General features: G+C 37.9%; 1 protein-coding gene across 5 annotated transcripts in view; it reads left to right on the top strand.

Moving 5' to 3' along the window:
- The window catches only part of AKAP6 (A-kinase anchoring protein 6), a 521,710-nt gene that overhangs the window by 368,885 nt on the left and 125,617 nt on the right, over positions 1-27,208 (top strand). For all 5 annotated transcript variants that reach the window (XM_032344004.1, XM_032344008.1, XM_032344005.1 and 2 more), the window contains one exon: positions 21,408-21,556. In XM_032344004.1, the coding sequence (XP_032199895.1) occupies positions 21,408-21,556 (149 nt within the window). The remainder of the gene's footprint in view (positions 1-21,407; positions 21,557-27,208) is intronic.

The raw sequence follows: 27,208 nt of genomic DNA on the forward strand, positions 1-27,208 counted from the left end.
AGAATAACAGGAGATACCTGATTTAGATGAGATGATCAGGAAAAGAAGTAACATTTAAACTGAGACCTAAAGGAGATATCAAGGTGACAGCCATGTGAAAAAGAAAGGAGGAACATTCTTGGCAGAGGGAATGGTGTGTTCGTGGTGGGAAGATGCTAGGCTCATTCAAGGAACTGAAAGAAGCCTGGCATAGCTAGAATAAGTGGGCAAGGATGAGAGCAGCCTAGGAGTGATGGACAGTGAAGACTAGACAAGGTAGGCCCCTGTAGACTGGTATTCAAGGGGAGGTATGTCTATAATCACCAATTGGGGCTGAAGTCAGATCTTTCCCTTTTGAGCATAGTATCTAACACCTACCATAACATTGTCAATATGAGGTGGAATACAGAGTAATGGAAATATAAAAAATAATGGAACAATTTCTTGAAATGTGCTCCTTCACTCTTGGCTATATACCCCACAGAAATGCAAGCATATTCTCCCCAAAAGACATGTTTAAGAATTATCAGAGCAGCATTACTTATAATTACCAAAAGATAGAATCAACCCAAATGTCCAACAATAGCTGAGTGGATGAATCGTAATCTATTCATGCAGTGAGAATTAGTGAATTACAGCTGCATACATCATGAGAGAATCTTGAGTGAAAACACGAAGCACACAAGAGCACATTCTTTGTGATTCCACTTACTTAGATACAAAAAACAGGCCAAATTAGTCTGTGGTGGTAAGTGTTAAGACCATGGTTATCTTTGGGAGCTGTGGGAGGAAGAGTGTTGGGGCTGTAGGGTTCTAGCCATGTCTGGTTCTTGACTGGGTGTTGGTTTCATGGGTGTGTGCAGTTTATTTAAAAAATCATCAACCTAAGTAAATAAAATCTTTAATTTTTTTTTTTTTTTTTTTAAAAGGGCGCTTGGGTGGCTCAGTTGGTTGGGTGGCTGCCTTTGGCTCAGGTTGTGATCCCAGACTTCTGGGATCAAGTCCCGCATCGGGCTCCCAGCTCCTTGGGGAGTCTGCTTCTCCCTATGACCTTCTCCTCTCTCATGCTTTCTCTCACTCATTCTCTCTCAAATAAATAAATAAAATCTTAAAAAAAAATTTACAAAAATTATCAACCTATACACTTAAGATTTGGGTGCTTTTCGATCTGTATTTTATAATTCAATATAAAGTTTACACATCATGCACAGCATGTTAACTACAGTTAGTAATGTTATGTTTTATATTTGAAAGTTGCCAAGATAGTAGATCTTAAAAGTTTCAATCATAAAGAAAAAATTGTAGCTGTGTGTGGTGACAGATGTTAATGAAATTTATTGTGATGATCATTTTTCAGTATATACAAATATCAAATCATTATGTTGTATACCTGAAACTAATATAATGTTGTATGTCAATTATATCTAAATATAAACAAAAAGAAATCTGTTGTGGACAGAGCAATGTTTAGGAATCCTTCTATAACTAATCTCTTGGCTTAGGAGATAGTGGTAGTTAATTTTTTCACTCTGATCCTAAAATAAAGAGCAGAAAAAGACACAATTGAGGTAAGCAAAAGTGAGGAGGAAAGCAGAGGGATATAATTTTGTTTAACCTTTCCTAACTTAGAATAGCACTATGCCTGTTGTACAGGCATCAAGTCACTAGAGAGGAAAAAAACAAACAAACATGTATTTGTATTTTTTTTTTCAGTCTCCTCCAGATATAATAACAGTAAACTAGTGAGCATTTTCAGGAACTACTAAGCAACAAGCCAACCTTTATGAGCTCTAAGCAGCAGTGATGATGACCAATCTATGTAGTCATAAAGATGATATGAGTGTATGGGAATTACTGTAACAGAGTTTTGTGCCTGTGGAGAGAAAGACAGATCCACCAGAAAATATCCCCAGCATCTCCTTAATATTTGGGGAATTTGTAGAAAGGAGGGAAGAATTACTAGATACTGTCTTAGCTGGTTTGGGTTTCTATAACAGAATACCCTAGACTGGGTGACTTATAAACAACAGACATTTATTTCTCACAGTTCTGGAGGCTGGGAGTTCCAAGATCAAGATGCTGGTAGATTCAGTATCTGTTGAGAATCCACTTCCTGGTTCGCTGTGACCTTACATGGCTGCAGGGGGAGGGAGTTCTGTGGAATCTCTTTTTAAGGGCTCTAGTCCCATTCATGAGGGCTCAGGACCCAATCAACTGCCAAAGACCCCAGCTCCCAATACCATCACCCTGGGGATCTCCTGCATAAGAATTTTGCAGGAGACACAAATATTCAGTCTATTAGCAAATATGTTTTGAATTTTAGTTTGATTTCTGGAGTTTCATTTTTGAGGACACTGTAGCTTCAGCCTACAAAAGAATTTTATTCAAGTCAAGATTTTATTTAAGAACATTTCATTTCGTGTTCTGTGGGCACGATTGTGATAACCATCCTTCACACTGATTTACATGCTTGCTTTTTATCCTTGCTCTTTCCTGTCTCTATTCTTCTCATTCCGCTTTCCTCCTGTTGAGTCTCCCTTTTGGTTGACATGCATAAGCTAACTCCTAAGGCTCTGTGATCTTCCCTGGCTGGGCAGTTTGGAGCCCCATAGGAAATTCCAGCTTCACATGATCTCCTCCTGCCTGATTCCCAGATCCCTAGGAATAGAACCAGGGTAAACCTTAGGCATCGATGAGGGAGATAGACATTCAAGGCTTGGGGGTCTTTTTTAGGCTCTCCTCATCCATGCAGTGAAAATAGATTTTCATCCATAGTCTTTCTTAAAGTTATTTTGTAGATTTATGCATTTCAATCTGTAAATGAAGAATATTGAAATTTATGAACTTGGAGATGACTACCATGTTAAAATGTTAATGCCTGTGAGTATTTACTATGAATTAATATAGTGATATATTTTTAATTCAATAGCTAACAAAAGAGGATGGGGAGATGGGCAAAGATAACGGGAGCTTTTTTTTTTTTTTTAAGGTTTATTTATTTATCTGAGAGAGAGAGAGAGAGAGCGCAAGCTTGTGAGCGGGTGGAGGGAGGGACAGAGGAAGAGAAACTTTGTGTAGACTTCTTGCGAGCCAAGGCGGGGCTCAATCCCAAAACCATTGAGATCATGACCTGAGCTGAAACCAAGAGCTGGATGCTTAACTGATTTAACCGACTGAGCCACCCAGGAGCCCTGATAATGGGAGCTTTTGTCTGGAGTTTGTTACATATGGCTTGGAAATGTAATGGAATATTCTTATCCAATATTCAGGTTCTTGTCTTACTCAGAGTAAGCATCTTGGCTTCCATTAGAATTTCCTAACTAAACACAATTATCTACCTTTACATTTTTATTGTAACTTTAGTAAATTGATTAATAGCCAATATATTGAAAAGCACAGGGTTTTTCCTAGAAAAATATTTTGATAGTCCCTAAAAATCTAGTTTTAAATAAAATATTTATTTTAAGCTTTAAAATAACTCTTCTGATTCTTTCTTTTATTCATCTTAAAATATTTCTCATTTATCAGTGAATCACATCTCGATATAATATCTAGATACAATGTATTTTCCCTCCTTTTAAATACTTTTATGTTCTCATCTGTTTTTATGGCATGTTACTGCATGTCTCCAGAGACACACAGCATTTTTATTTTCAAGTAAATTTATATTAGTTACAGTCTCCAGCTGTTTTAGATATAGAATCATTTCCTGTCGGTACTGTTTCCAGGACAATTCTTTTTTCCCCTCACAAAAATGAAAAATGTAATTTAACAAAGACATCTTATAATTGTCTTCATATATAGCAAGGTATCTAGCAATCTAAATACTTATTTTATTTAAAACATCTGTCTACATAAAATCTAGTGATTGTCCAGGGCTATATCATCCTTGGGAGAGGCAGCTGCTGCCATTTTTATTTAATTTATAAGGAACCATCAAATATGTTTCCTTCATATTGAATATTCTGCTATTATGTCATATGTGAGTTTCTCGTTTTTCTCTTCTTTCTTTCTTTCTTTCTTTTTTTTAATGAGAATAGCTTACCTTTTTGGTGCTTTCAATTAGTTTAGTCTTTTTCAAATTGGGGAAGACCATTCTTTTCAAAATCACTATGGAAACATCCTGCAAGAATAGTAAGCTTTTGTTAGATGTATATCAAAGTATCATAATAAAAATGGTGGCATGCTGCTCGACTCATGTAAGTAACTTACAGTGGAGTCACATTTTAATTGCCATATCCTTTTAGAGTCACTTGTGTATTTTTGTTTTATTTATAAATAAAAGTGTAAAATTTTTATTGTAAAGTCATTCTGCTGATTAGAGCAATCAGTTGATACTTGCTTGTTATTTTTCAGAAAACATATGGAGGAAGATGGAAGCTTCTGTAAAAGCTCTTTGTCTTGGGGTTGATACTGAATGTTGCTTATAGAGGAATACATTTATAAACTCTATTTATTGTGCATGACCCTTTGAGCCCAAGATAAAGTGTTTAACTTTTAATAGATCGTATCAATTTAAGCTCAGCTGAATGCCAAAAACAACAGACATCAGGCTCACAATAGTGTCTAAATGAGAAAGTTTACCTTTTCCAGGAAAGTAATGAAAATATTCCTTTTTGGAACACTAAGAGTATGAAAGGGAAATGATTATGGTTCCCTACTGACATGCAGTTATGATTGACAGGAAAAACCAACATGCATGCCACCTGAGACATCTTGTTCAGGAACTTTCTGGAGGGTAGTAAATTGGTGTTGGCACAAACACAAAAAAATAAAATGACTTGATTCAGCACTTTTCAATTCTAAATCCCCAAACACTAAAGAAAGAAGTAAATATTCATCAAATGATCAAAATTTATATTGATTTTTATTCTACATTAGCAGCTCAAAGTCGAGATTCTTGACAGGGTGGATGTCGGTTTGAATGATTCTCTTTGAAATGAGGATATAGGCACTGAGCGGAGTGCTACCGTGCATTCCTGAGCCATAGGCCCTGATTATTAGAACCCTAGGAGGCTAAATTTTTAAAAGAACAGTATAAAGACACAGTTGTTCAGTTCTGTTTTGATAACTAAATTGTTATTATTAGTATGTAAAGTAATTCTTGTTGTTCCTGCTTCATTCCTTCCTTTCTATCACCATCTAAGGACAACTATTTTATAGAATTTCAAAGGAGCTGGAGTGTCCATTGTCGTCACAGAGTTAATAGCGGCATTTGCCAGCATAATTGTACTTGGGAAGGAACTGCCAGTCCTGCAGGGCAAGAGAAGCTAAGATTGTATCTTCACATTATACATCTTTAATTTTTAGTTTCTGCCAGAAAGTAAATAAGGATTTGCTGTAGTAGAATTTTGAAGACAGGAACAAGGGCGCAGCCGTAGAATAAAAACGCAGACTTGATGCCTGTGTCACTGTGCAGAGATTTGCTAAGGAAACAGTAATGGAGAGACATCGAAATTCTAATCATCCCCTCCAGTCCACACAGTGCAATCACCCTCCCTTCTCACCATAGCTCATGACATAAAATGCTGAATTTTTAATGATTTTAACTACTTGCATTATAAAGAGGAGGTTGGTGGTAGATGAGGCCCTCCACAAAAGCAGTTGTGTGAGGTATTCGGTTCTTGAGGTTTGTTAGGTGGAGGCTGGAGGTGTCGTTGTTTTTAATAAGCATCTCATCTTTCATTAAAATGGAGGAAGGAGGCATTTTACTTTACACCCAAACAGGTTCAGAATAAATAATGAAATTAGCATCCATGTTAATTTTTCCACTGTTTAAATGCTTACCATTTAACAAATATCATTAAGGACATAGCTTTCAAATGGAATTTCCTAAATGTTATCATGAATTTTTTTTTTAAAGATTTTATTTATTTATTTGAGAGAGAAAGAGAAAGAGAACAAGCAGGGGTTAGGAGCAGAGGGAGAAGGAGAAGCAGACTCCCCACTGAGCAGGAAGCTGGGGACTTGCAGGCTCAAGGCTTGATACCAGGACCCAAAGATCATGACCTGAGCCTAAGGTAGAAGCTTAACCAACTGAGTCACCCAGGTGCCCCTATCATGAATGTTTTTAATGCTTGCAAACAGTATCAGGTCAGTAGAAATAAAGATGATCTTTTAAAGATACAATATTTTTCACTTAAATCAGTTATCTTTTGCAGTTATCTGATTTGATTATCCATGTATCCATGAATGTAAATTCAAATAACCTTGGGAACCTAAGGCTAGATTTTCTGGAGCTGCCAAGATGGTCATGGGAGTTTTATATCCTAATGTACAAAGATTAGTATATACAGTAGTCTTTGTTGAGTATGATATTGAAGTAGCTTTGAGACACTTGTTAAATATTTGATGTGTATTTAATTTTTAACAATGGGAAAATATTTATATTTGTAAAGACTTTTATAACTCTCTTATCCAAGATAAAAAGAACATTCTGACAAACTTACTGTTTCTCTGTCCGCATTTTTGAAGTGTAATACTAGTTTTATCCTTAGGTGAATATTTTAGCTCCTATTATTTAGTATAATTGTTCTGTAATTCTAAGTTACAGGTTCCCTGAAGGCAGGCACCATGTCTGACCCAGATTTGTAACTTACACAGTATCTTACACATAACCCTGTCAAGATATATTTGTCAAATGAATAAATGAAGGCCCTTAATCAATTTTATTATAAAAAATACATTGCTCCTTAGTCCTGTGACGCCCTGCTCCAACTCTGTAGGAGAAGGAGGCTTTGCTATTCCACTTAGTCATGCACACAGGGCTGAAAAACAAGGTGAGATTCACCTCCACTGTATTACCAAATGCTGTTTGTGTTTAGCCAGAGTGCAGCTAATAATAAATATCTTTAGAGGGTTCATTTCTACACAGGGGAAATGCACTTTTTAAAATTGAGCTGAAGTTGGAGTATGACATTAGGTGTGTTTCAGTTGTACAGCATCATACTTTGGTATTTGTACACTCTACAAAGTGATCACCACCATAAGTCTACTTACTGTCCATCACCATACAGTCGTGTCCCTTTGTCCACTTCAACCACAGAAGCTTTTCCTTTTGATGTAATCCATTTGTTTATTTTTGCTTTTTTCCCCCCCTTGCCTTTGGAATTATATCCAAAAACCAAAAGCAAAACCAAAAAAGGACCCATATTGCCAAGACCAATGTCAGGGAGCTTACCACCTAGGTTTTCTTCTGGGAGTTTAATGGTTTCAGGTCTTACAGTCAAGTCTTTAATTCATTCAAATTTATACCATTTTTATGAATGGTATAAAATAGTGGTCTACTTTCATTCTTTTGCATCTGGTTGTACAGTTTTCCCAACACCATTTATTAAAGAGACTGTCTTTTCTCCATTGTATATTCTTGCCTCCTTTGTCATTAATTAATTGATCATATATGTGTGGGTTTACTTCTGGGGTTCTCTGTTCTGTTCCGTTGATCTATGTGTCTCTTTTTTTATGCTGTACCATAATTTTTTGATTACTATAACTTTATTGTATAGTTTGAAACCAGCTTTGTTTTTTCTGAAGATTACTTTGGCAATTCAGGGTCTTTTGTGATTTCATACATATTTCAGAACTACTTGTTCTAGTTCTGTGAAAAATGCCATAGAAATTTTGACAGGGATTGCATTGCATGTACAGATTGCTTTGGTAGTATGGACATTTTAATAATGTGAATTCTCTCCGTCCCTGGGCATAGAATATCTTTCCATTTATTTGTATCTTCTTCAGTTTCTTTTATCAGTGTCTTACAATGTTCAGTATATAGGGCTTTTACCTCTAGTTAAATTTATTCCTAGATATTTTATTCTTTTTGATATAATTATAACGGATTATTTTCTTAATTTCCCTTTCTTATAGTTCATTATTAGGCATGCTGAAACACAGCATATTTTTGTATATTGACTTTTGTATCCTGCACCTTTACTAAATTCATTTATTGGTTCTAACAGTTTTTTTGGTAAAGTCTCTAGGTTTTTCTGTATCTAGTATTATGTCATCTTCAAATTGTGAGTTTTACTGCTTCCTTTTCAATTTGGATGCCTTTTATCTTTTATTTTTATTTTTACTCATTTGTTTATTTTATTTGCCTATTTGCTGTGGCTGGGACTTCCAGTACTATTTTGAATGAAAGTGAGGAGACTGGGCATCCTTGTCATGTTCCTGATCTTAGAAGACAATCTTTTAGCTTTTATCCATTGAATATGATGTTACCTGTAGGTTTGTCATATATGGCCTTTATTATATTGAAATGTGTTCCCTGTGTACTCACTTTGTTGAGAGTTTTTATCAAAGGATGCTAAATTTGTCAAATGTTTTTCCTATTGAGATCCTTTGAGATGATCATATGATTTTTACCCTTTATTTTGTTGATGTGGTGTGTGTCACATTGATTGATCTATGAATGTTGAAATATCTTGCATCCCTGGAATAAATCCCACTTGATCATGTTGTATGATCCTTTTAATGTCATTGTTGAATTGAATTTTCTAATACTTTGTGAAGATTTTTGTATTAATGTTCATTAGGGTTATATTATACCTGTAATTTTCTTTTTTTGTGGTCTCCTTATCTGGTTTTGGTATCAGGGTAATGCTGGCCTTGTAAAATGATTTTGGCAACTTTCCATCCTCTTCAACTTTTTTGGAAGTGTTTGAGAAGAATAGGTTTTAAATCTTCTTTGAATGTTTGCAAGAATTCACTAGTGAAGCCCGTTGGTCCTAGAGTTTTGCTTGTTGGGAGGTTTTGATTACTAGGTTAATCTCCTTTCCAATAATTGGTCTCTCCTGATTTTTTAGTTCATGATTCAGTTTGGAAAATTGTATATTTCTAGGAATTCATCCATCCCTCCTAGGTTCTCCAGTTTGTTGTCGTATGGTTGTACATGGTTACAAGTCTCTCCTAATTCTTTGTGTTTCTGTAGTATCAGATGTAACTTTCCGATTTCATTTCTCATTTTATTTATCTTAGCCCTCTTTCTTTTTTCTTTGTGAGTCTAGCTAAAGGTTTGTCATTTTTGTTTATCTTTGCCAAGAACCATCTCTTAGTTTCATTGATCTCTTTTACTGACTTTTTAGTCTCTATTTCATTGATTTCCACTCTGATCTTTATTTTTTTCCTTCTATTAACTTTGATTTTTGTTTGTTCTTCTTTTTTCTAGTTCGTTTAGATGTAGAGTTAGATTGGTTTTTTGAGATTTTGTTTGTTTGTTTCTTTAGGTAGGCCTGTACTGTTATAAACTTTCCTCTTAAACCTGCTTTTGCTGCATCCCATCGATTTTAGTATATTGTATTTCCATTTTCATTTGTCTCCAGGTATTTTTTGACTTCTTTGATTTTTTTGTTGACCCATTGGTTGTTCATTAGAATATTGGTTAATCTTTATATATTTGTTATTTTTCTAGTTATCTTGTTGTAATTGATTTCTGTTTTCATACCATTATGGTCAGAAAAGGAGCTTGGTATGATTTCAGTTTTCTTAAATTTGTTGAGACTTGGTCTGTGGCCTAACATATGATCTATCCTGGAGAATGTTCCTTGCACACTTAAAAGCATGCGTATTCTGCTTTTGGATGGAATAGTCGGTATATATCTATTAAGTCCATCTGGTGTAATGTGTCATTTAAGGCTGGTATTTCCATATTGATTTTCTCTCTGGATGATCTGTCCATTGCTGTAAGTGGTATTAAAAGTCCCCTACTCTTGTTTTATTGTAGTCCATTTCTTTCTATAGGACTTTTAATATTTGCTTTATATATTTATGTGCTCCTATGCTGGGTGTATAAATATTTACAAATATTATATCCTTTTGGATTGCCCCTTTATCACTATATAATGGCCTTCTTTGCCTTTTATGACATCTTTGCCTCAAAATCTATATTTTTCCGATATAGGTATAGTAGCACCATCTTTCTTTTTATTTCTATTTGCATGGAATATCTTTTTCTCACCCCTTTAGTTTCTGTCTGTGTGTTTCCTTAGATCTGAAGTATCTTATATGCAACATATAGATGGATCCTATTCTTTTTATTCATTCAGCTACCCTGTCTTTTTATTGGAAAATTTAGTCTGCTCACATTTAAAATAACTATCAATAGGTATGTATGTGTTGCTATTTTGTTGATTTTGTAGTTCCTCTCTGTTCCTTTCTTCTGTTGTGGTTTGGTAATTTTCTTTTAACATTACGTTTAGATTCTTTTCTCATTATTTTTAGTGCATCTAGTGTACATTTTTGGCTTCGGGTTATCATGAGATTCACATGTAATATCCTATGTATATAGAGTCTATTTTAAGTTGATCGCATCTTAAGTTTGAGCACATTCTGACAAGTCTACATTTTTGCTCCCCACCCCATTGTGTTCTATTTTTGATGTACTATTTGACATTTTTTAATATTGTGTATCCCTTAACTATTATGGTTATAGTTAATTTTACTACTTTTGTGTTTTAACTTTCTTATAGCTTTCCAATGGTAATCTACTACCTTTACAATATATGTGCTTTTGCCAGTGAGAATTTTACTTGCACATGTTTTCTTGTTACTGGTTAGTGCCTTTTCTTTTCATCTTAAAGAAGTCCCTTTAATAATACCTGTAAGGCCAGTGCTAATAAACTACTTTAATTTTGCTTGTCTGAAAAACTTCTTATTTTTCCTTTAATTCTGAATGATAACCTTACCAAGTAGAGTATTCTTGGTTTGAAGTTTTTTCCTTTTAGTCGTTTGAATATATCATGCCACTCCCTTCTGACCTGCAAAGTTTTGGCTGAAAAATCAGCTGATAGCCTTGTAGGGGCTCCCATGTTTGTAGCATGTTGGTTTTCTCCTGTTGCTTTTAAGTATTGTCTCTTTATCTTTAACTTTTGACATTTTTAATTTCAGGCTGTCATGGTGTAAATCTTTCTGGTTCATCTTATTTGGAACTCTGATTCCTGAACCTAAATTTCTATTTCCTTCTCTAAGTTAGGGAATTTTTCAGCCATATCTTCAGATAACTTTCTTACACCCTTTTCTCTCTCTTCTCCATCTATAATGTAAATACTATTCCTTTTGATGTTGTTCCACAGGTGTCTTAAGCTATCTTCACTTCTTAATTTTTTTTTTTTTTTCTTTTTGCTGTTCTGTTTGGGTGAGCTCTTTGCCCTGTCTTCCAGGTCACTGATCCTCTTTTCTAGTTCTTCTAGTCTGATGCTGAACTTGTCTAGTGTAATTTTTTAATTTAATTTAATTTTTTCAGTGTTCCAAAATTCATTGCTTATGCACCACACCCAGGGTGCCATGCAATATGTGCCCTCCTTGATACCCACCACCAGGTCCACCTAACCCCCACTCTCCTCCCCTCCAAAACCCTCAGTTTGTTTCTCAGTGTCTGCAGTCTCTCATGGTTCATCTACACCTCCGATTTCCCCCAATTCACTTTTCCTTTTCTTCTCCTAATGTCCTCTGTGTTATTCCTTATGCTCCCTAAGTAAGTGAAACCATATGATAACTGACTCTCTCTGTTTGACTTATTTCACTCAGCATAATCTCCTCTAATCCCATCCATATTGATACAAAAGTTGGGTATTCATCCTTTCTGATGGAGGCATAATACTCCATTGTATATATAGACCATATCTTCTTTATCCATTCATCTGTTGAAGGGCATTTAGTTCAGCTCTTTTATTATTTAGCTCTGTGAGTTCTGTTTGGTATTTTCTTATGTTTTCTATCTCTGTTGAAATTCTTACTGTGTTCATCCATTCTCCCAAGTTCATTAAACATCTTTATGACCATTACTTTGAACTCTTTGTCAGGTAGATTACTTATCTCCATTTCATTAAGGTCTTTTTCTGAGGTTTTGTCTTGTTCTTGATTTTGTAACATATTCCCGTGTCTCTTCATTTTGCTTGTCTCTTTTTGTTTGTTACTGTGTATTAGATGAATCAGACATCTCTCTAAGTCTTGAAGGAATGACCCTGTATAGATGATAAAACTTCCTGTTCAACCTGTTCTAGCTTTTGGTTGTTTCTCAGACCTTTGTGATTATCTAAGTAGCCTGATTTGTTGTTGATAGTTCCCTACTATTGAGGGTGTTCCAAAACCTCCCAGCGATCCAAAGGGAGGGATCTAAGATAGTGCCTAGTTTTAGGGTAATTGTAAGCCAGAACTTCAGGCAGCTTCTTTTAAGATATTTAAATATCTCCAGTCTTGTGGGTCTGCAATCATAAACTCTGATGACTTCTAGACCAGAAGATCTGGAGGTATCCTTTGGGCAACTGTTGCAAGTATCATGGCTTTAGATATGTGTATAAGATATATGTGTATATACCTTTCTGAGAGGTATCAGCAAGCTTTGGTGAGACCAAAGGAGGATTCAATTATTGTATCTTCCCACCTACGTTCCCTGGGGGTACCTCTGTAGCCTCTGGATGTATGGCAAGCCTAGAATCTGACTCTCAGGCTTGAAGCTCCAAGACAAGAAGATAAGCCTTTTTTACATGAAAACTGGAGGTATATTGTAGTCTGGTGTTTGTGTAGTGCCCTGGGGATGTAGCCTGCTAAAGACTAGCTCTTCAATTGTTTCAGATGTGTGGGAACCTGAAATACATTCCCCTTTGTCACCAAAGCCAGATGCTCAAGGAGCATCCCCTTTGTGGGTTTCATGTTCCCACCAGATACGGTGGGGTGGAATGAGGCTTGAAGACATGGTGAAGAGCACTCAGCCAGCCCTGCTATGGTGCCTGAGGGCTCATGGCTGTGGTGTGTGGGGGCAGGGTGTTCAGCCAGCCTAGCCATGGCTGCAGCTCCTGGGGATGGGCACCCCCACCAGAACTAGCAGCCTAAGGGGTGATGTTCCCTCACAGGGCCAACACCAGCAAGACAAAAGCAGAAGGCAAAAATTGTGCCCACTGGTGCTTTTGTCCTCAGAATTCCAACAGCTTCCTGCCTTTCTGGCAGGCACTTTAATATTAACAAATGAATTTCTTTCACTTATGGTCTAGGTGTCTTTCAAACTGTTGCTTTTTTGCTAGGTCCCTAGGCCACTAGGTCTATGCATGAGCCCTTTGAGAGTAGATTTTACATTCCCTAAAGCCCTGTAGTTCTCCTAAAAGGAAGTCCCATTGGTTTTCAAGACCACACACTTTAGAGGCTCATCTCTCCTTTGTAGTTCCCAATGGCTGGGTGTCAAACCCCTTGCTCCTCAGGGATAAGCTTCATATTATGAGATCCCTCTTGACTGTGGCTCATGGTGTTACAGGACTTTTCCCTCTGTCAGTGCCCGCTGTTCTTGGTCACGCTGCTTTGAAGAATGAAGAGGAAGACCAGACAGAGTGGTAGGCAGCAAAGCAAGGTTTATTGAGTGATAGCAATGTGCTTAGTACAAAGCTCCTGAGGCGGAAGGGGACCCAGGAGGTTTTATGGGCTTTAGGGTTTTTATGGGCTTGTGGGCAGGCTGTTTTAATCTGATTAATCTTCCCTATGCCTGTCATCTAAACAGGTTTTTGTCATCTATCTACCACATGAGAAAGGGTGGAGGGCTTTCTCCTCCACTTCCAGGGTGATGTAACATCCTTTTGACTGTGGTTTCCTCTTAGGGTGTGGGTAGGGGGTGAGGGGGTTGTCCCTGCCTGGCTGCCTTCCAATTATCCTTCATCAGTGACACGTGAGGTGAGATTTCTTTCTAGACTGTGTCTCAGTCACCCCTCTCAATGTGGCCCTTTTATCCTTTGCTGTGGAGGTGCTGTTCAGTTAGCTTTCAGGTCCTTTTCAGATGGAATTGTTCCATATGTAGCTATATATTTGTTGTGTTCATGGGAGGAGGTGAGTGCAGGATTCTTCTACATGGTTATGTCAAACTCTCCTCAAAGGAGATGCACTTTGAATTCAGTCCCAAAGATGAATTATTTTAGGAAATTATGAACCTTCTACAATGATGACAATGGCAAAAATGCACAAAATAACTAGACTTTTGAGGGGGGAAAAAAACAAGTAGCCCTGTAAAGGTGAAAGTTTAAATCCTGGATTATGGAGAGCTCTACAAACAAAATCATGGAGATTTATAAGTGTAGATTATCTCAACCTAAGTCCCTGTCAGGGCCCATGGGATTTTGAGACCTGTAGGTGCTTCCAGAAGAAGGGGCAGTCTGGGCCAGTTACATGAGTGTTATAGGAAGAGGAAAAAGAGGAGTCATAGTAAAAATATAAGGAAGAGAAAAAGGCAGGTGCTTAGAGATACTACATCGAAGGTTAAGAAAAGTTTGTGTCATAAAAGTAGGAATGTATTTCCAAATGACAAAGCTATTGGCAGGAAAAGTATAGTCTTCTCTCTTTCTCACCCCCCTCATTGTTTAAAGGATCTTCCTGAGTAACTGTGAACTCTTCCAGAAACAAACTGTGGCATTGTTAATGTCTCATCCAAAAGCTTAAATTACTCTTCTTCTTTAAAAAATGAGAAATCAGATTTTATTAAGCTAAAACAAGTTCATACCCAGAAGACTTAATACTTGTTTTGAAACATGTTGTGAAGATTACCACACGAAGGCAATAGCTAAAGTTTTCATTCTATATGTGTGTGACCATCCTGGTTAGTTTCCAATGTGATATATGACATATAAGATCACTCTGTTAGCTGAATAAAAGATTATCAAGTGAATCTTGAATTCTTTTCTCCTTTTTTTTCCTAGAGAAAAGAAAACAAGTTACATATTTTAATAATTTTCTTTTGTCGAAGAAAAAATGATCTCCTTTCTAAGTGAGAATGAAGCCCATGGGTTTCAGAAATCAAGCCGAGGCTCCTGCAGCCTCCAAACAGTCTGTTTTATTTCTTTGTACATTTTAAACCATTTCAGATTTTCAAACGCAGTAGAATTTATTCAACCAATTTTTATAGAGTGCCTGTCCTATACCCTGTGCTGTGCTGGGTGCTGTTGATGCAGCAACACACACATAGACAAAAGTCTCTGCCCTCAGGAGGCTTCTAATCCACTGGGGGAAGATGGACAATACAAAATAAGTAATATGGTTTGGCTAGAAATGGCAAATATGTGTGAAGGAGTATAAGAATTGTACAAGGGTGGGTGTGAGTTGAATCTTTAAGCAGGAGAGCACAGAAGACCTGAATGAGAAGATGACATTTCTGTGAAGACCTGAGGGAGGTTAGGGACTGAGCTGTCTTGCAAACAAGGTCAAGTGCCCCCAGAGCATCCCTCCTAACCCTGCTGGAGCAGGTCAGGATAGGTTGAGGACTGAGTACTGACTGTTGGCAAGGAGAATGTGGACAAAAGCCTGACTGGAGTGTATTCAAGAGAAAATCGGAGAGGAATTGGACACAGTGAATAAAGAGAGCGTATGTAAAAGTGATTTTGCTGTAACACAGAACAGAGATATGGGGCTTTAGCCAGAGGATAGATTAGTGTCAGTTGGTGTCTAGGGATTATTTATCCCTTTTTTTCTTCCCCCCTCACCAAGGGAAAAGCAGTGGCATTTTTCTGGCTGATGTACTTGTGTTGATGAGAATAAAACAGGAGAGAAAAAACTTAATGCAGGAAAGAAGGACAATTTACTGCAGAGCTGATCATCTTTATGTAAATAAGAGAAGGTCTGGTGCACAGGTGAAGGGATTGGTCTTAGAAATATGGAAAGTTTCCACAGAAACAGGAAGGAAGGAAGAGGATGTGGACCCAGAGGCAAGAAGGCAGGTAGCTGTGGTAGGAAGCTGTGAAGTACAGTGTGAATGAGCAGACAGACCTTTAACTGCATGAGTTAAGAAAGAGTGAAATTAATTTTAACGTTCTCAGGATACTTCACCCAGCAAAGGATGCTGGGATATGCAGTGATGATGAAATAGTGGACATTTCTTAACTAAATAAGTGCTTTTTAAGCACAAGGTCAGGGATATGTCTATATGTGATTATAGAAGTGATGATGTGTTTAATCCCTCAAGATTGTTAGGGAATTTAACCCCCTAAATTTATCATGGGTTAGCCATTTTGTTATTAGATACAATATGAAGGGGAAATATATGGTTGAGTAACTATTCAGGACCCAAGGAAAGTCACTGAATTTGGATCAGCACATACGAAGCCAAATTTATATAAAATATTTTAGCACACTGTGTCTTATGTTCTGATTAAGTTTTTAATTTGTAGTCAGAATCTAAAGAGGAGTATCCCTAGTGACTTAGGCTCTAGGTGCTTATAAAACAAAGGGGGATACATGCTATTAATGATAAGCAGAGAAGAAATAATACTCAACCTCAGATGAGAAGACAGTGTTTCTAACTTTATTATACATACTCGTCTGCTGGGATGGCAATAGCAAAATACCACAGACTTAATTTCTGTAGCTTAAACAACAGAAATTTATTTCTCACAGTTCTGGAGGCTGAAAATCCCAGATCAAGATGATGGCTGGTTTGGTTTCTGGTGAAGCATCATTCCTTGGCTTGGAGATGTCTACCTTCTGGATATGACCTCACATGGCCTTTTCTCTGTGTGGAACTCTTCATCTTCTTATAAAGACACTATTCCTATTGGATTAGGGCTCCACCCTTGTAACCTCATTTAATCTTAATTCCCTCCTTAAAGACCCTGTCTCCAAATATGGTCACATTGCAGATTAGGACTTCAACATATGAACTGGGAGGGAGAGGGTACTAAGACAATAACATTATATTAAAGGTTTACTAGAGGTACAAGTTACTAGAACCTCTTAAGCATTTATTCGGGCCACTGGCCTGATGGAAATTTGATTCTCTTCTCAATGCATTGTTCTCAAAGTATATCAGGAGGTAGGTGCTTTATGAGCATATTTGGACTAACCCATCAGATGAGTCTCTTGCCATGACAGAAAAAGGAGATGGAAAAAGACGAAGGTCATCACAGAAACAATGACATCTTCTGCTGGCATGTTGTTGGACAGTATCCAAATTCCCTAACCTAACATCCTCTACAGCCTATCCCCTTCACTGTTAGCAGCCAAATGCACCAACGCTCCAGCCACCATTCTCTGAACATGCCACATCCTTTCATAACTCTAGGCCTTTGAATAGACAAGTTACTCTGCCTATAAAGATATCTATCTGCTTCTTCACCTGACAAAATCATCCCCATACTCCCAGATCTGGTTCAAATGCCACCTCTCTCAAGCTTTTATTGCTCATTCCTCACTTTCAGACAATTATCATTTTTTTTAAAAGATTTTATTTATTTATTTGACAGAGAGAAATTACAAGTACACTGAGAGGCAGGCAGAGAGAGAGAGAAGGAAGCAGGCTCCCCGCTGAGCAGAGAGCCCGATGCGGGACTCGATCCCAGGACCCCGAGATCATGACCCGAGCCGAAGGCAGCGGCTTAACCCACTGAGCCACCCAGGCGCCCCAGACAATTATCTTTTTAATTCCCATCCTCCCCCATATTCATTTCACTTGGCATACTTGTAGCGATCTGTTAGCATAACTCTTTCTTCCAATATACTATAGTCTCTTGGGAAAAGTAGTCCCTTCTTGTTTTGTTGTTCTTTGTACCCACAGTCCCTGGTGCAGTTCCTGATACATGATGAAGACCCAATGAACATATGAGTAATGAATGGATGTTTGAGTGTACAATTCAATTATTCAACAATTATTTCCTGAGCCCCTCTCATGTTCCAGATACTGCCAAGGTGTGGGGAGTACAAAATAGCAAAGAAAATAGACACAGCCTCATTATGGAGCTTGGAGCCTGGAGACAGAGACAGAAAAAAGCATAAACCAGTAAATACAAGAATTTTAAATTGTGTTATGTTCTGGGAAGAAAATTAACACTGTTCCATAAAATAAAAGAATAGAATGAATATACCTTTGATAGGGTAGTCAGGGAAGGCCTCTCTGAGAGACGAAATGTCAACTGAGAGCTGAAGGACAAGAAGACGACATTAGTAAGAGAATGTTCCGGAGGAAGGGGACAATATGTACAAAGGTCCTGAGAGATAGGAAAGAGCTGTTTAAAGAACTGAAAATAGGTAAGGACGACAGGGGCATGGTGAATCAAGAGAGAGACAAGTAGAAAATGATATCTGAGGTAGGCAAGAACCAAATCTTTCGGGGCATGGAAGTTTTGGGGTTCTGTTCTGTTTTGTTTTGTTTTTATCCAAATGCAGTATGAAACCAACTTATATTTTACAAAAACCACTATGGCCACTGTAAAGGATGGTTGGAGGAACAGGAATGGATGAGGAGGGATACACATTAGAAGATATTTGTTGTACTGCTGGGGAAAGGGGACGAAGGCTTGGACGAGGCTGACAGGGCCAAAAGGCTGGAGAGACATTTTGGGCGAGGAATCAATGAAATTTAGTGAGTAAATGGCTGTGGGAAATAAGAAAAGGAATAGTTAAGGAGACTTTCAGTTTTCTGACCTGAGCAACACATGGTGCCATTTGCTTGAAAGGGAAGACCTAAGTAGAGATAGTCCTGAGGGGTGTGGTGAGGATGAGAATGGAGAGTTCTGTTTTGAGTTCTCCTGCCTTAAAATAAAAACAAGTAGCAACATTAGGTGGTTGGTTAGATATGTAAGTGTGGAGCTCAGAGGAAAAGATTGGAAGCCATTACTACAAAGACTGCATTGAAAGCCATGGGAAATAGTATCAACAAAGAAAAGTAGTCTAGAATTAAGCCCTGAAGCAACAACCACCAGTGATCTCAGCTATGATTCAGAAATCAATCAACGAGCTATCTGTAAAACAGATTTGGGGATGGTGGAGAAGGAAAGAGGGAGAATGATAGAGAACCCATCACATTAGGTCAGCCAAGGGGTAATACAGGCTTCAAGTAGAATAAGTGAGAAAGGTCCTCTTTCTGTCATCATATATGCTTTCTCATGGCATTCTCATTTCATGTCCTAATGCCAACTATTGCTTCTAGGTTTATATATTAGGCTTAATATTTCCACTTGCTTACTGAACATCTCATTTTTGTATTCCATCAGTCCCTCAAACCGAAAGATTCAGATCCACCTCATCTGTTTCATCCATCCATAGTTCTCTTTTTAAACACCTACTTCCATTGATGGCACCATGGGCCTCTCTGACCAGGAGGTAATAGGTTGATCTGTAACTGAATCTATTCTCTCTTATTACTTTTTATTTTCCTTAATGATATAAGTTGCCAATTCTGTTGATAAACCATCAGTAATGTTATTTAATCAAGCTGAGCTAAATTATAAAATATAGTCCAAAAATATCCTCTACTATCATAAATACTAGTAAATAAAATTCTTTTAATCAGAGATCCAGTTTTACTATTTTTTTAAGAAGTGTACTTTCTTCAAATCTTCCTCCTAAAAATTTATCTTCAGACTAAGATATGGTATGAGAAAAATTTAACCGGTCTGCAGAGAGATTTAGACTGGCAAAGCCATTCAACCCTAGCAGAAGGAGCTACTTTGGTTCTATTTTTATCATCACTTTTAGAAATGAATCACTGAAAGCAGAGAGAGAAATAGAAATGAATAGGAAAGACTTGGGCCATCTAATTCATCTCTTTGTTAGTGCGGGGAAGTTTCCTATATCAAATGCCTGTGGGATGTTGTGCAATAAAAGTCTTACATTGCAACATTTCAGTCATTTTCATAAGGTGACTAATTATCTTTTAAGTTGCTCTGAGCATCATTCTCTAGACTCTTTTCCATGTATCCCTGCCATATGAGAGCTGTGTCCCTGGGTACACAGAGATGGCCTAGGATCTCAAAGGGATGAGTTCCAATTATTTTTCCCTGGCAGTGGTGTCTACATGAAGTTGACCTCACTCTTGATGACTCTTTTTGTGACCAGTGGCCCACATTTGTGAGATCATTATCCAGAACAAGGAGTGGTCCAGTTTGTTGCCTTAGGATTCTTAAAAACTAATAAGAACCTCTAGGGATCAGACATGGTTCTTGGCACCTAATGGTGGAGATACACTATTTGAATGGGGTTTTTCAACAGAGTACTTGATGTGGGATGATCTCCTCATTATCTGTACAGTCTGGAAGGGAAAGGTAGAAAAGGGTTAGCATTTGGGAGGATTATTGTTTTTCAGTTCTTTGACTATTAGTTACCAATTAGTTTAGGCAAGAGAGGGTCACATGAACCAAATCAAGATTATAGTTTTTAACTGACTTCTGAAACTTCAATGATAAGAATATTGTAATTTTTGCATTTTTTTAAAGTTCCTCCTCCGTAGTCAACAGCACTCATAATTAACTGCTTGTAGAAAGCAACAACTTAGAAACTCCGGAATGGCTTGAGATCTTACATTTCATAAACCACCCTTTTCATTTACAGAGTCCTGATTTGCTCTTTTAAGCAGCTGCCACTTTATAATGCTGCTTGGGGTTTGTTTTCTCTTCCACGGTCAAGTCTATAAAGGCCAAGATCAGGCAAAAGGCCTTGGTTGGCTTACAAAGTTGGCAGAAGGTCATGTCTATCGTGGCTTTTCTTAAATGTTGTAGAATGCTGGCAACTACCCAGCAGCTGACCCAGAACTGTTTTAACACAATATGTAACTAAAGTAAAAAGAAGTAACAGTTTGAAGGCTTATCAGAAATGTGAACAGACGTGCCTGGATTTAGTGAGGTAGGGGGCCAAAAGAAAGAAGAGTTCCTTTGGTCCACAGTGCACGTGAACTCAGCATTTTTCCCTCCCTGTTACCATGGGCAAGCATTCTTGGTCTCATCTGGTGTTCTGGGGAGCCCTAAAGCCACAGGGATCATAACAGCTGCAATAAATAAAGCATCTATTCAGTACATTTCGATGCCAAATATTATTCAGCATTCTTTTGGCCTTGGCTTGATAGAAAACAGCATGGTGAACTTACTACCTCTCTTTACTACAGTAAGCCTCAAGTAACTCTGAAAGATATAACATTTCAAACCAACACAGCAAAATCACTATTCCTTCTGTTTTTAAATTAAGATGATAATACAGAGGACCCCAAAAATGTAATAAACGAAGTCTATTGTCTCTAGTGAAGATGTATTAGAATTGGTACTAGGCTTTTTTATTCTTCTCAGGGAAGATAATGAGAAACGTTCAGAATATGTGTCCATGCAAATGTATGGGTTGGAGGGAGATCTTTAAAAAATAAATGTTACATATGTGGCAATATGAGGAAGAATATTATTAAGGAATTTCACAGAATTTTTATGTAAAATCTCATCATACAGTATTATGATCTCAGGGATATTTGGTGATATTTACTGAGTCTTTTGAGAGTTCATTTATTCAGGTCGTATTTTAAGGAGGAACTTATAAGATTCAGATCTAAAATATAACTCTGTAATATGCCCAGCTGATCCCATTAAATCCAGCCCGAAAAGGAGCAGTATAATGATGTGAACAATTCCCATTCTTTGAGTTGTTACACCTCACTTGAAATGCATTCCTTCTGGATTAACACAGCAGTTCCTCTTTGTTTCTCTCTCCAGACTGAGGTTCAGCTGTGCTACCTGGAAGCACAAAGAGATGCTGTTGAGCAGATGTCCCTCAAGCTCTACAGTGAGCAGTACACCAGCAGCAGCAAGAGGAAAGAAGAGTTTGCCGATATGTCAAAAGTTCATTCAGTGGGAGGCAATGGGTAGGGAGCTATTCTTTTTTGTTGTTTGACTGTTGCTAATCTCTACTTTTTCAGTGATTCGCCACCGGTTGGTGTGTGACAGGCATTTCCTCCTCAGCAAACAGACCCAGGCAGGCTCGGGAGAGTAGGCACGTGTGTCCTGTTGCATTTGTGCAGGAACTGTGGATTTTAGTGGCCCCTGTCATCTAGCCCAGAACATCCTAACTTGGTGGTTCTTTTTTCAAAGCAGCCTTTTTACAAGTTTTGAATCTCTGTTTCAAAGCAAATATGGTAGGAGCGTTTGTGGGACTACACTGGGCCTATGGTGTTGGTCTTTCTTCTTCATAAATCTTTTTTCTGTGTTTTGTCCCCCTTTTTAAATTTTACCATTTATTTTAAAGTCTACCCAAGGAACTTTTAAATATCAAAAACTCACTGGAAATTTGGGAGAACAAAATTTTCCTGACAACACAGATATTTAATAATTCTTTAGATACCCTGGGTTAGCCAGTCAGCCTCACATAAAGTCAATTGGAATAACAGACTAGTGCTAGCATTGCCTATGGTACGTGAAAGGACCAGACATCTTCAGTGACCCACCAGTTTCATTCAGCCTGAGACATATGGCTGTATTTACCTTATACTAACTCCCCATACTATTAAATAATTAACTCATGCATTCAGATATTTCCAGTTGGCTTTAAAGTTATGCAAATATTGTGTGTGTGTACATACAGTTTTTTCTCTTTTTGTCTTTTCAGGCTCAGTTCTATTATTTTATAGGTAATTATTAAAGGATAAAACAGTACTAATTAAATTTAATTATTTCATTATTTTAATGACTTAATAATGGTATACTCATAAAAATGGAAACAGTAACCCATTTCAGTTTTATACATGAGCCAGACAGCACGGGGGAGAAACTGTTCCCCCCCAAGTTCCATTACATGTTAATAAACGTCATACAAACCTATGGGGTGTGACTGTAGCCAAAATATTTCCTGAAAAGCCAAGAGGAAAGAAATCTTTTCATGCATTTGTTTGCATTTGTATTTTAAGTGCTTATAGTTACAGATATTTGGGGATAAATTAAGTACCGATTATAAATTCTGTCTTGTGATATAACCCAGGTTCTAAGAATCCAGGGAGAGGAGAAGAGTCATAATTCTATTTAGGAAATGGCAATGGACTTTTTAAATTTTCAAATTTCAAATTTTCAAACCTATGTAGTTTGCTGCTCTAGCAGGGTTATTTTATAAATAGACACATTATGTATATATTTGATTTATCTTATGTGATTCAGGAGATGTTCCTAAGGACTCATAAAAAGAAAAGTATAGCAGCAAATAAGAAAGAAAAGGTTAAATCTTGGAGCATGAACAATAAGCTGTTTTGAGGCTTTTAATGTGCTTTAATTTCTCTCAATGCCTAAATAGTCTTTGGTGTGGATGCAAGCACAAACTTTAGGTCACATTCTCATGTTTTCTAAAAGCCCTGGGGACTGAGCAGGCACCACGTGCTTCTGACCTCAGATTCCAAGGACTCAACCTGAACACTTACTCTGGGCTCCACAAATCATACATTTGCCCTGGGAATTGCTTAGTTAACAACAAGCATTGTTCTGTGAAGTGGGAGTAGGTGAACTTGCCTGATATCCTTTGTTTATGCTCCTTGGGGTGCTGAAGGCTGTGCATTGTGCAGTAATTTAAGAGTGTGCTGAAGAAAAGGCAGCTATTTAATACTAAGGACAAAAACCATATACTCCTTTCTATTTTTTGTTTATATACAGAAAAGCATTGTTGGAGGAATGTATGTGGGTGAGGTTATCTGGGGTGTCCTGCCCCTAAGACTCCCTGCTCCCACAGTCAAATCCTTAATTCTGGAGCCTTAAGAACACGGCCTTGTAAAATTATCTGCTCCAATGATACATAAACTTCATTAACCATTCCTTTTGTTGCATAGAATGAGCATTGTTTCCAATAAGCAACTGTGGGAATAGTGTGGGCTTTCTAGGGTCTTCATTCCAGATACAGATGTCCAAGCCACCAAAGAGAAAATTAAGCCGGTGATACAGTTCATGTATTTTTATTTCCTCCCCATGTCTACGTGCGTACTAAGAGTATGTAGTTGAAAAAATGTATAAGCTACTCCAGGGAAGACTCAGCTGCTAGACAGAATGTGATCTTAAATTTCTACAAAGTTTACATAACCACAGTATTGCTTAGAAATGAATTTTAACCTCTCTGGCTTGATGAAAAGTTCGCTATCAAGGTGATAGAACAGAACTTATATTCAACTATGAACTGTGTGTTTAGCCATCATGAATATGTGTGGCAGAAAGATCTCCCTGAGTGTATGTGAGGCTGTGTGAGCACAAGTAACAGCGTTGTTTACCTATGGGAGACATTTGGCACTGGCTACCGCATCACGAAGTGGGAAACTGGCTTCCAGGAGGGACATGCGATGCATGAGTCACTGACGATTCTCTGTGGGAGCAGACTGGTGCTTTTCATGCCTGCCAATTTAAATGAAAGCGCTTACAGATGGTTTTGTTTCTTTCACCCAGTCAATGTTCCCTGAAGGCCTACTGTGTGAGCAGCACGATGACCTGGGCAGAGTTTATCGAGAACACTTAACCTTCCATTTATTTTGTCACGTGTACCCATCCCTTCCTGGCACCTCTTTCTATCAAGAGGTTGTCTGATTTCATTTTTGAAATGAATTCCAGAGATGCTGTTTAATTTACTAAGTAGCATCCTACTTGCTCTCAGGACTTACTGTCGATCACAAACCATGTCTTTTGTTCAGTTTATAAATCATAGTACTGGACGGCAAAAAGGCTAGGTGGCTGGCGTGCCTGGGATGATTGGTGAAGTTGCAGCTGAGACCTCAGTGCTGAGTGGACAGTTCACTCTGAGGATTTCATTCAGACCTTGATAAACACTTCTTCCTCTGAATCCTCTGTTGTGCATATTCCATAGTGTATGAAATTAAATTATGGTATTTTTCTACTCTGGAGAAACTGAAGAGTCTTAAGGAGATTTCATTAAAGCCATAAGGAAGTTTGGGCAAAATGGGAGGTAAGCTTAAGTGAAAATAAAATCAATTTCATTTATTTGCCAAATATTACTGATAGGAAGTACAGAGATTAAAGGCCAAAAGGAGAATGCTCACAGTTTGGTAGGAGGGGCCAGTTTGTAAACAATGTAGACTAAAAAAGGGCCATTAAGTGCTAAGTTTGAGGTCTTTATTGGGTAGGGGCTGTGGCTCCTGGAAGGCAGAGCTCAATTCTGACCATGGTGGGGGACTTGGAGCAGATCAGGAAAGATAGCAGAGAGAGGGTTATGGACTTGGTCCATAATTTTTGAAAGAAGGCTTGGTCAGTGATGTTGAGCATCTTTTCATGTGTCTGTTGGCCATCTGTATGTCTTCTTTGGGAAAGTGTCTATTTAAGTGCTCTTCCCATTTTCTAAAAATTGGATTATTTGTTTTTTTGGTGTTGAGTTGTGTAAGTTCCTTATATACTTTAGATATTAACTTTTGATCAGATAGGTCATTTGCAAATACCCTCTCCTATTCAGTGGGTTGTTTTTTTGTTTTACTGATGATTGCCTTTGCTCTGCAAAAGCTTTTTATTTTGATGTAGTCCCAGTTGTTTATTTTTGCTTTTGATTCCCTTGCCTTAGGAGATGTGTCTAGAAATATGTTGCTGTGGCTGATGTCAGAGAAATTACTGCTTGCTTGTGTTCTCTTCTAGGATTTTTATGGCTTTGGGTCTCGCATTTATTTAGGTTTTTAATCCATTTTGAATTCATTTTTGTGAATGCTGTTAGAAAGTAGTCCAGTTTTGGGGTGGTTGGGTGTTCAGTCAGTTAAGCATCTGACTCCTGATTTTGGCTTAGATCATGATCTTAGGGTTGTGAGATCAAGTCCCATGGCTCTGCACTGGGCATGGAGTCTGCTTAAGATTCTCGCTCTTCCTCTGCCTCCTGCTCCCTATCTCATCCTCTCTCTCTCGAAACAAGGGAAAGTAGTCCAGTTTTTTTGTTTTGTTTTGTTTTGTTTTTTTAACATGTAGCTCTCCAGTTTTCCCAGTACCATTTTTATTGAAAAGACTGTCTTTTCTTCATTATATATTCTTGCCTATGTGTATTGTAGCATTTTTTACAATAGACAAGGCACAGAAGTAACCTAAATGTCCATTGATAGAGGAATGGATAAGGAAAATGTGGCATGTATACACAATGGAATATTACACAGTCATAGAAAAGGATGAGATCGTACCATCTAAAGCAACATGGATAGACCTAGAGGTTATTAGCTAAGTGAAATAAATCAGACTGAGAAAGACAGATACCATAAGATTCCACTCATAAATGGAGTCTAAAAAAAATGAACAAACAAAAAGCAGAATCAGAATGATAGCTACAGAGAATAAGCTGATGGCTGACAGAGAGGAGGGGGTAGGAAGTGAGCAAAATGGGTGAAGGGGAAAGGAAGATCTAGGCCTCCAGTGATGGAATAAGTCACAGGAACATAAAGCAGAACATAGGGAATACAGTCCATCATATTGTAATAGTGATGTAATGGGACAGATGGTAGCTATACTTATGGTGAACATAGCATAACATACAAATCTGTCCAATCACTAAGTTGTACACCTGAAACTAATGTAATATAGTGTGTCAACTCTACTCAAATAAAAAAGAAAGAAAGAAGGCTGGATCAGGGGAAGAGCTTTTCAATTTAATCTGAACAAATGTTTTTTTGAGCACCTCCAAAGACAGACCATGGTCCCTGCCTTACAGTCTAGGAAGAAAGTGTGGCAGTAAGCCAGTATTTACCTGGAAAATGAGAGATAAGGGGAAGCAGATGTTGCTAGGGGTGCTCGGAGGAAGAGGGTAGGCTCCATGTGGCCAAGCTGCATGTGTCGTGCTCTCCACACTCTGCCCCGCTTCTGGTGCTTGGTGTGTGCTAGATGCTCAATCAATGAATGGATGCATAAATGAGTAGCTCAAAGTGATCTGGGGCTCAGAGAGAGGGAGCAAAGGTCTGGAATAATCAGCTGCCCGCTGGTTCCATCTGACCGTAAAGCAGAATGGAAAATTGGGGGTGTGTGAAAAACAAGGCTTGTGAAGAAGGTGAGGTCCTGCTCCTGGAGTTATTTATTGAATTCATGGTTCTTGACCAGGGTAGTGTGTGCATCAGAATCAAATGAGGCACCTTTAAGCTAAGAAATGCCTGCCTACCCCACCCCACTGAAAATTCTGATTCAGTAGGCAGGCACGAGTCAAGATATAAATATGTTCTAATGCCCACTTCCAGTTGAGAACCTTTGCACTAGTGGTTTTCAAAGTGTGTTCTTTGAACCAGCAGTATCAGTATTTCCTGGGAATTTGTTAGAAACGCCAATTCTTAGTCCCACTCAGACCTACTAAATTGGAAAGTCTAGAGCTGGGGACCAGCAACCTTTGTTTAATGAGTCCTCCAGGTGATTCTGATGCTGCTGTTTGAAAAACACTGCTTTAGTCAGTGAAGATTTTAGTTTAGAAATTAATTGAGAATGTGGAGATTGAATTGGAACTGAAGCCAGAAAGAATTGGTGACCCATCAGATGAGGGGAATGAGGAAGAGAGAGAAAGGAGCCACTCTCGTGTTCTAATTCCTAGTTCA

This window comes from Mustela erminea, chromosome 5 (assembly GCF_009829155.1).
Source record: "Mustela erminea isolate mMusErm1 chromosome 5, mMusErm1.Pri, whole genome shotgun sequence".
NCBI classification, from domain to species: domain Eukaryota; kingdom Metazoa; phylum Chordata; class Mammalia; order Carnivora; family Mustelidae; genus Mustela; species Mustela erminea.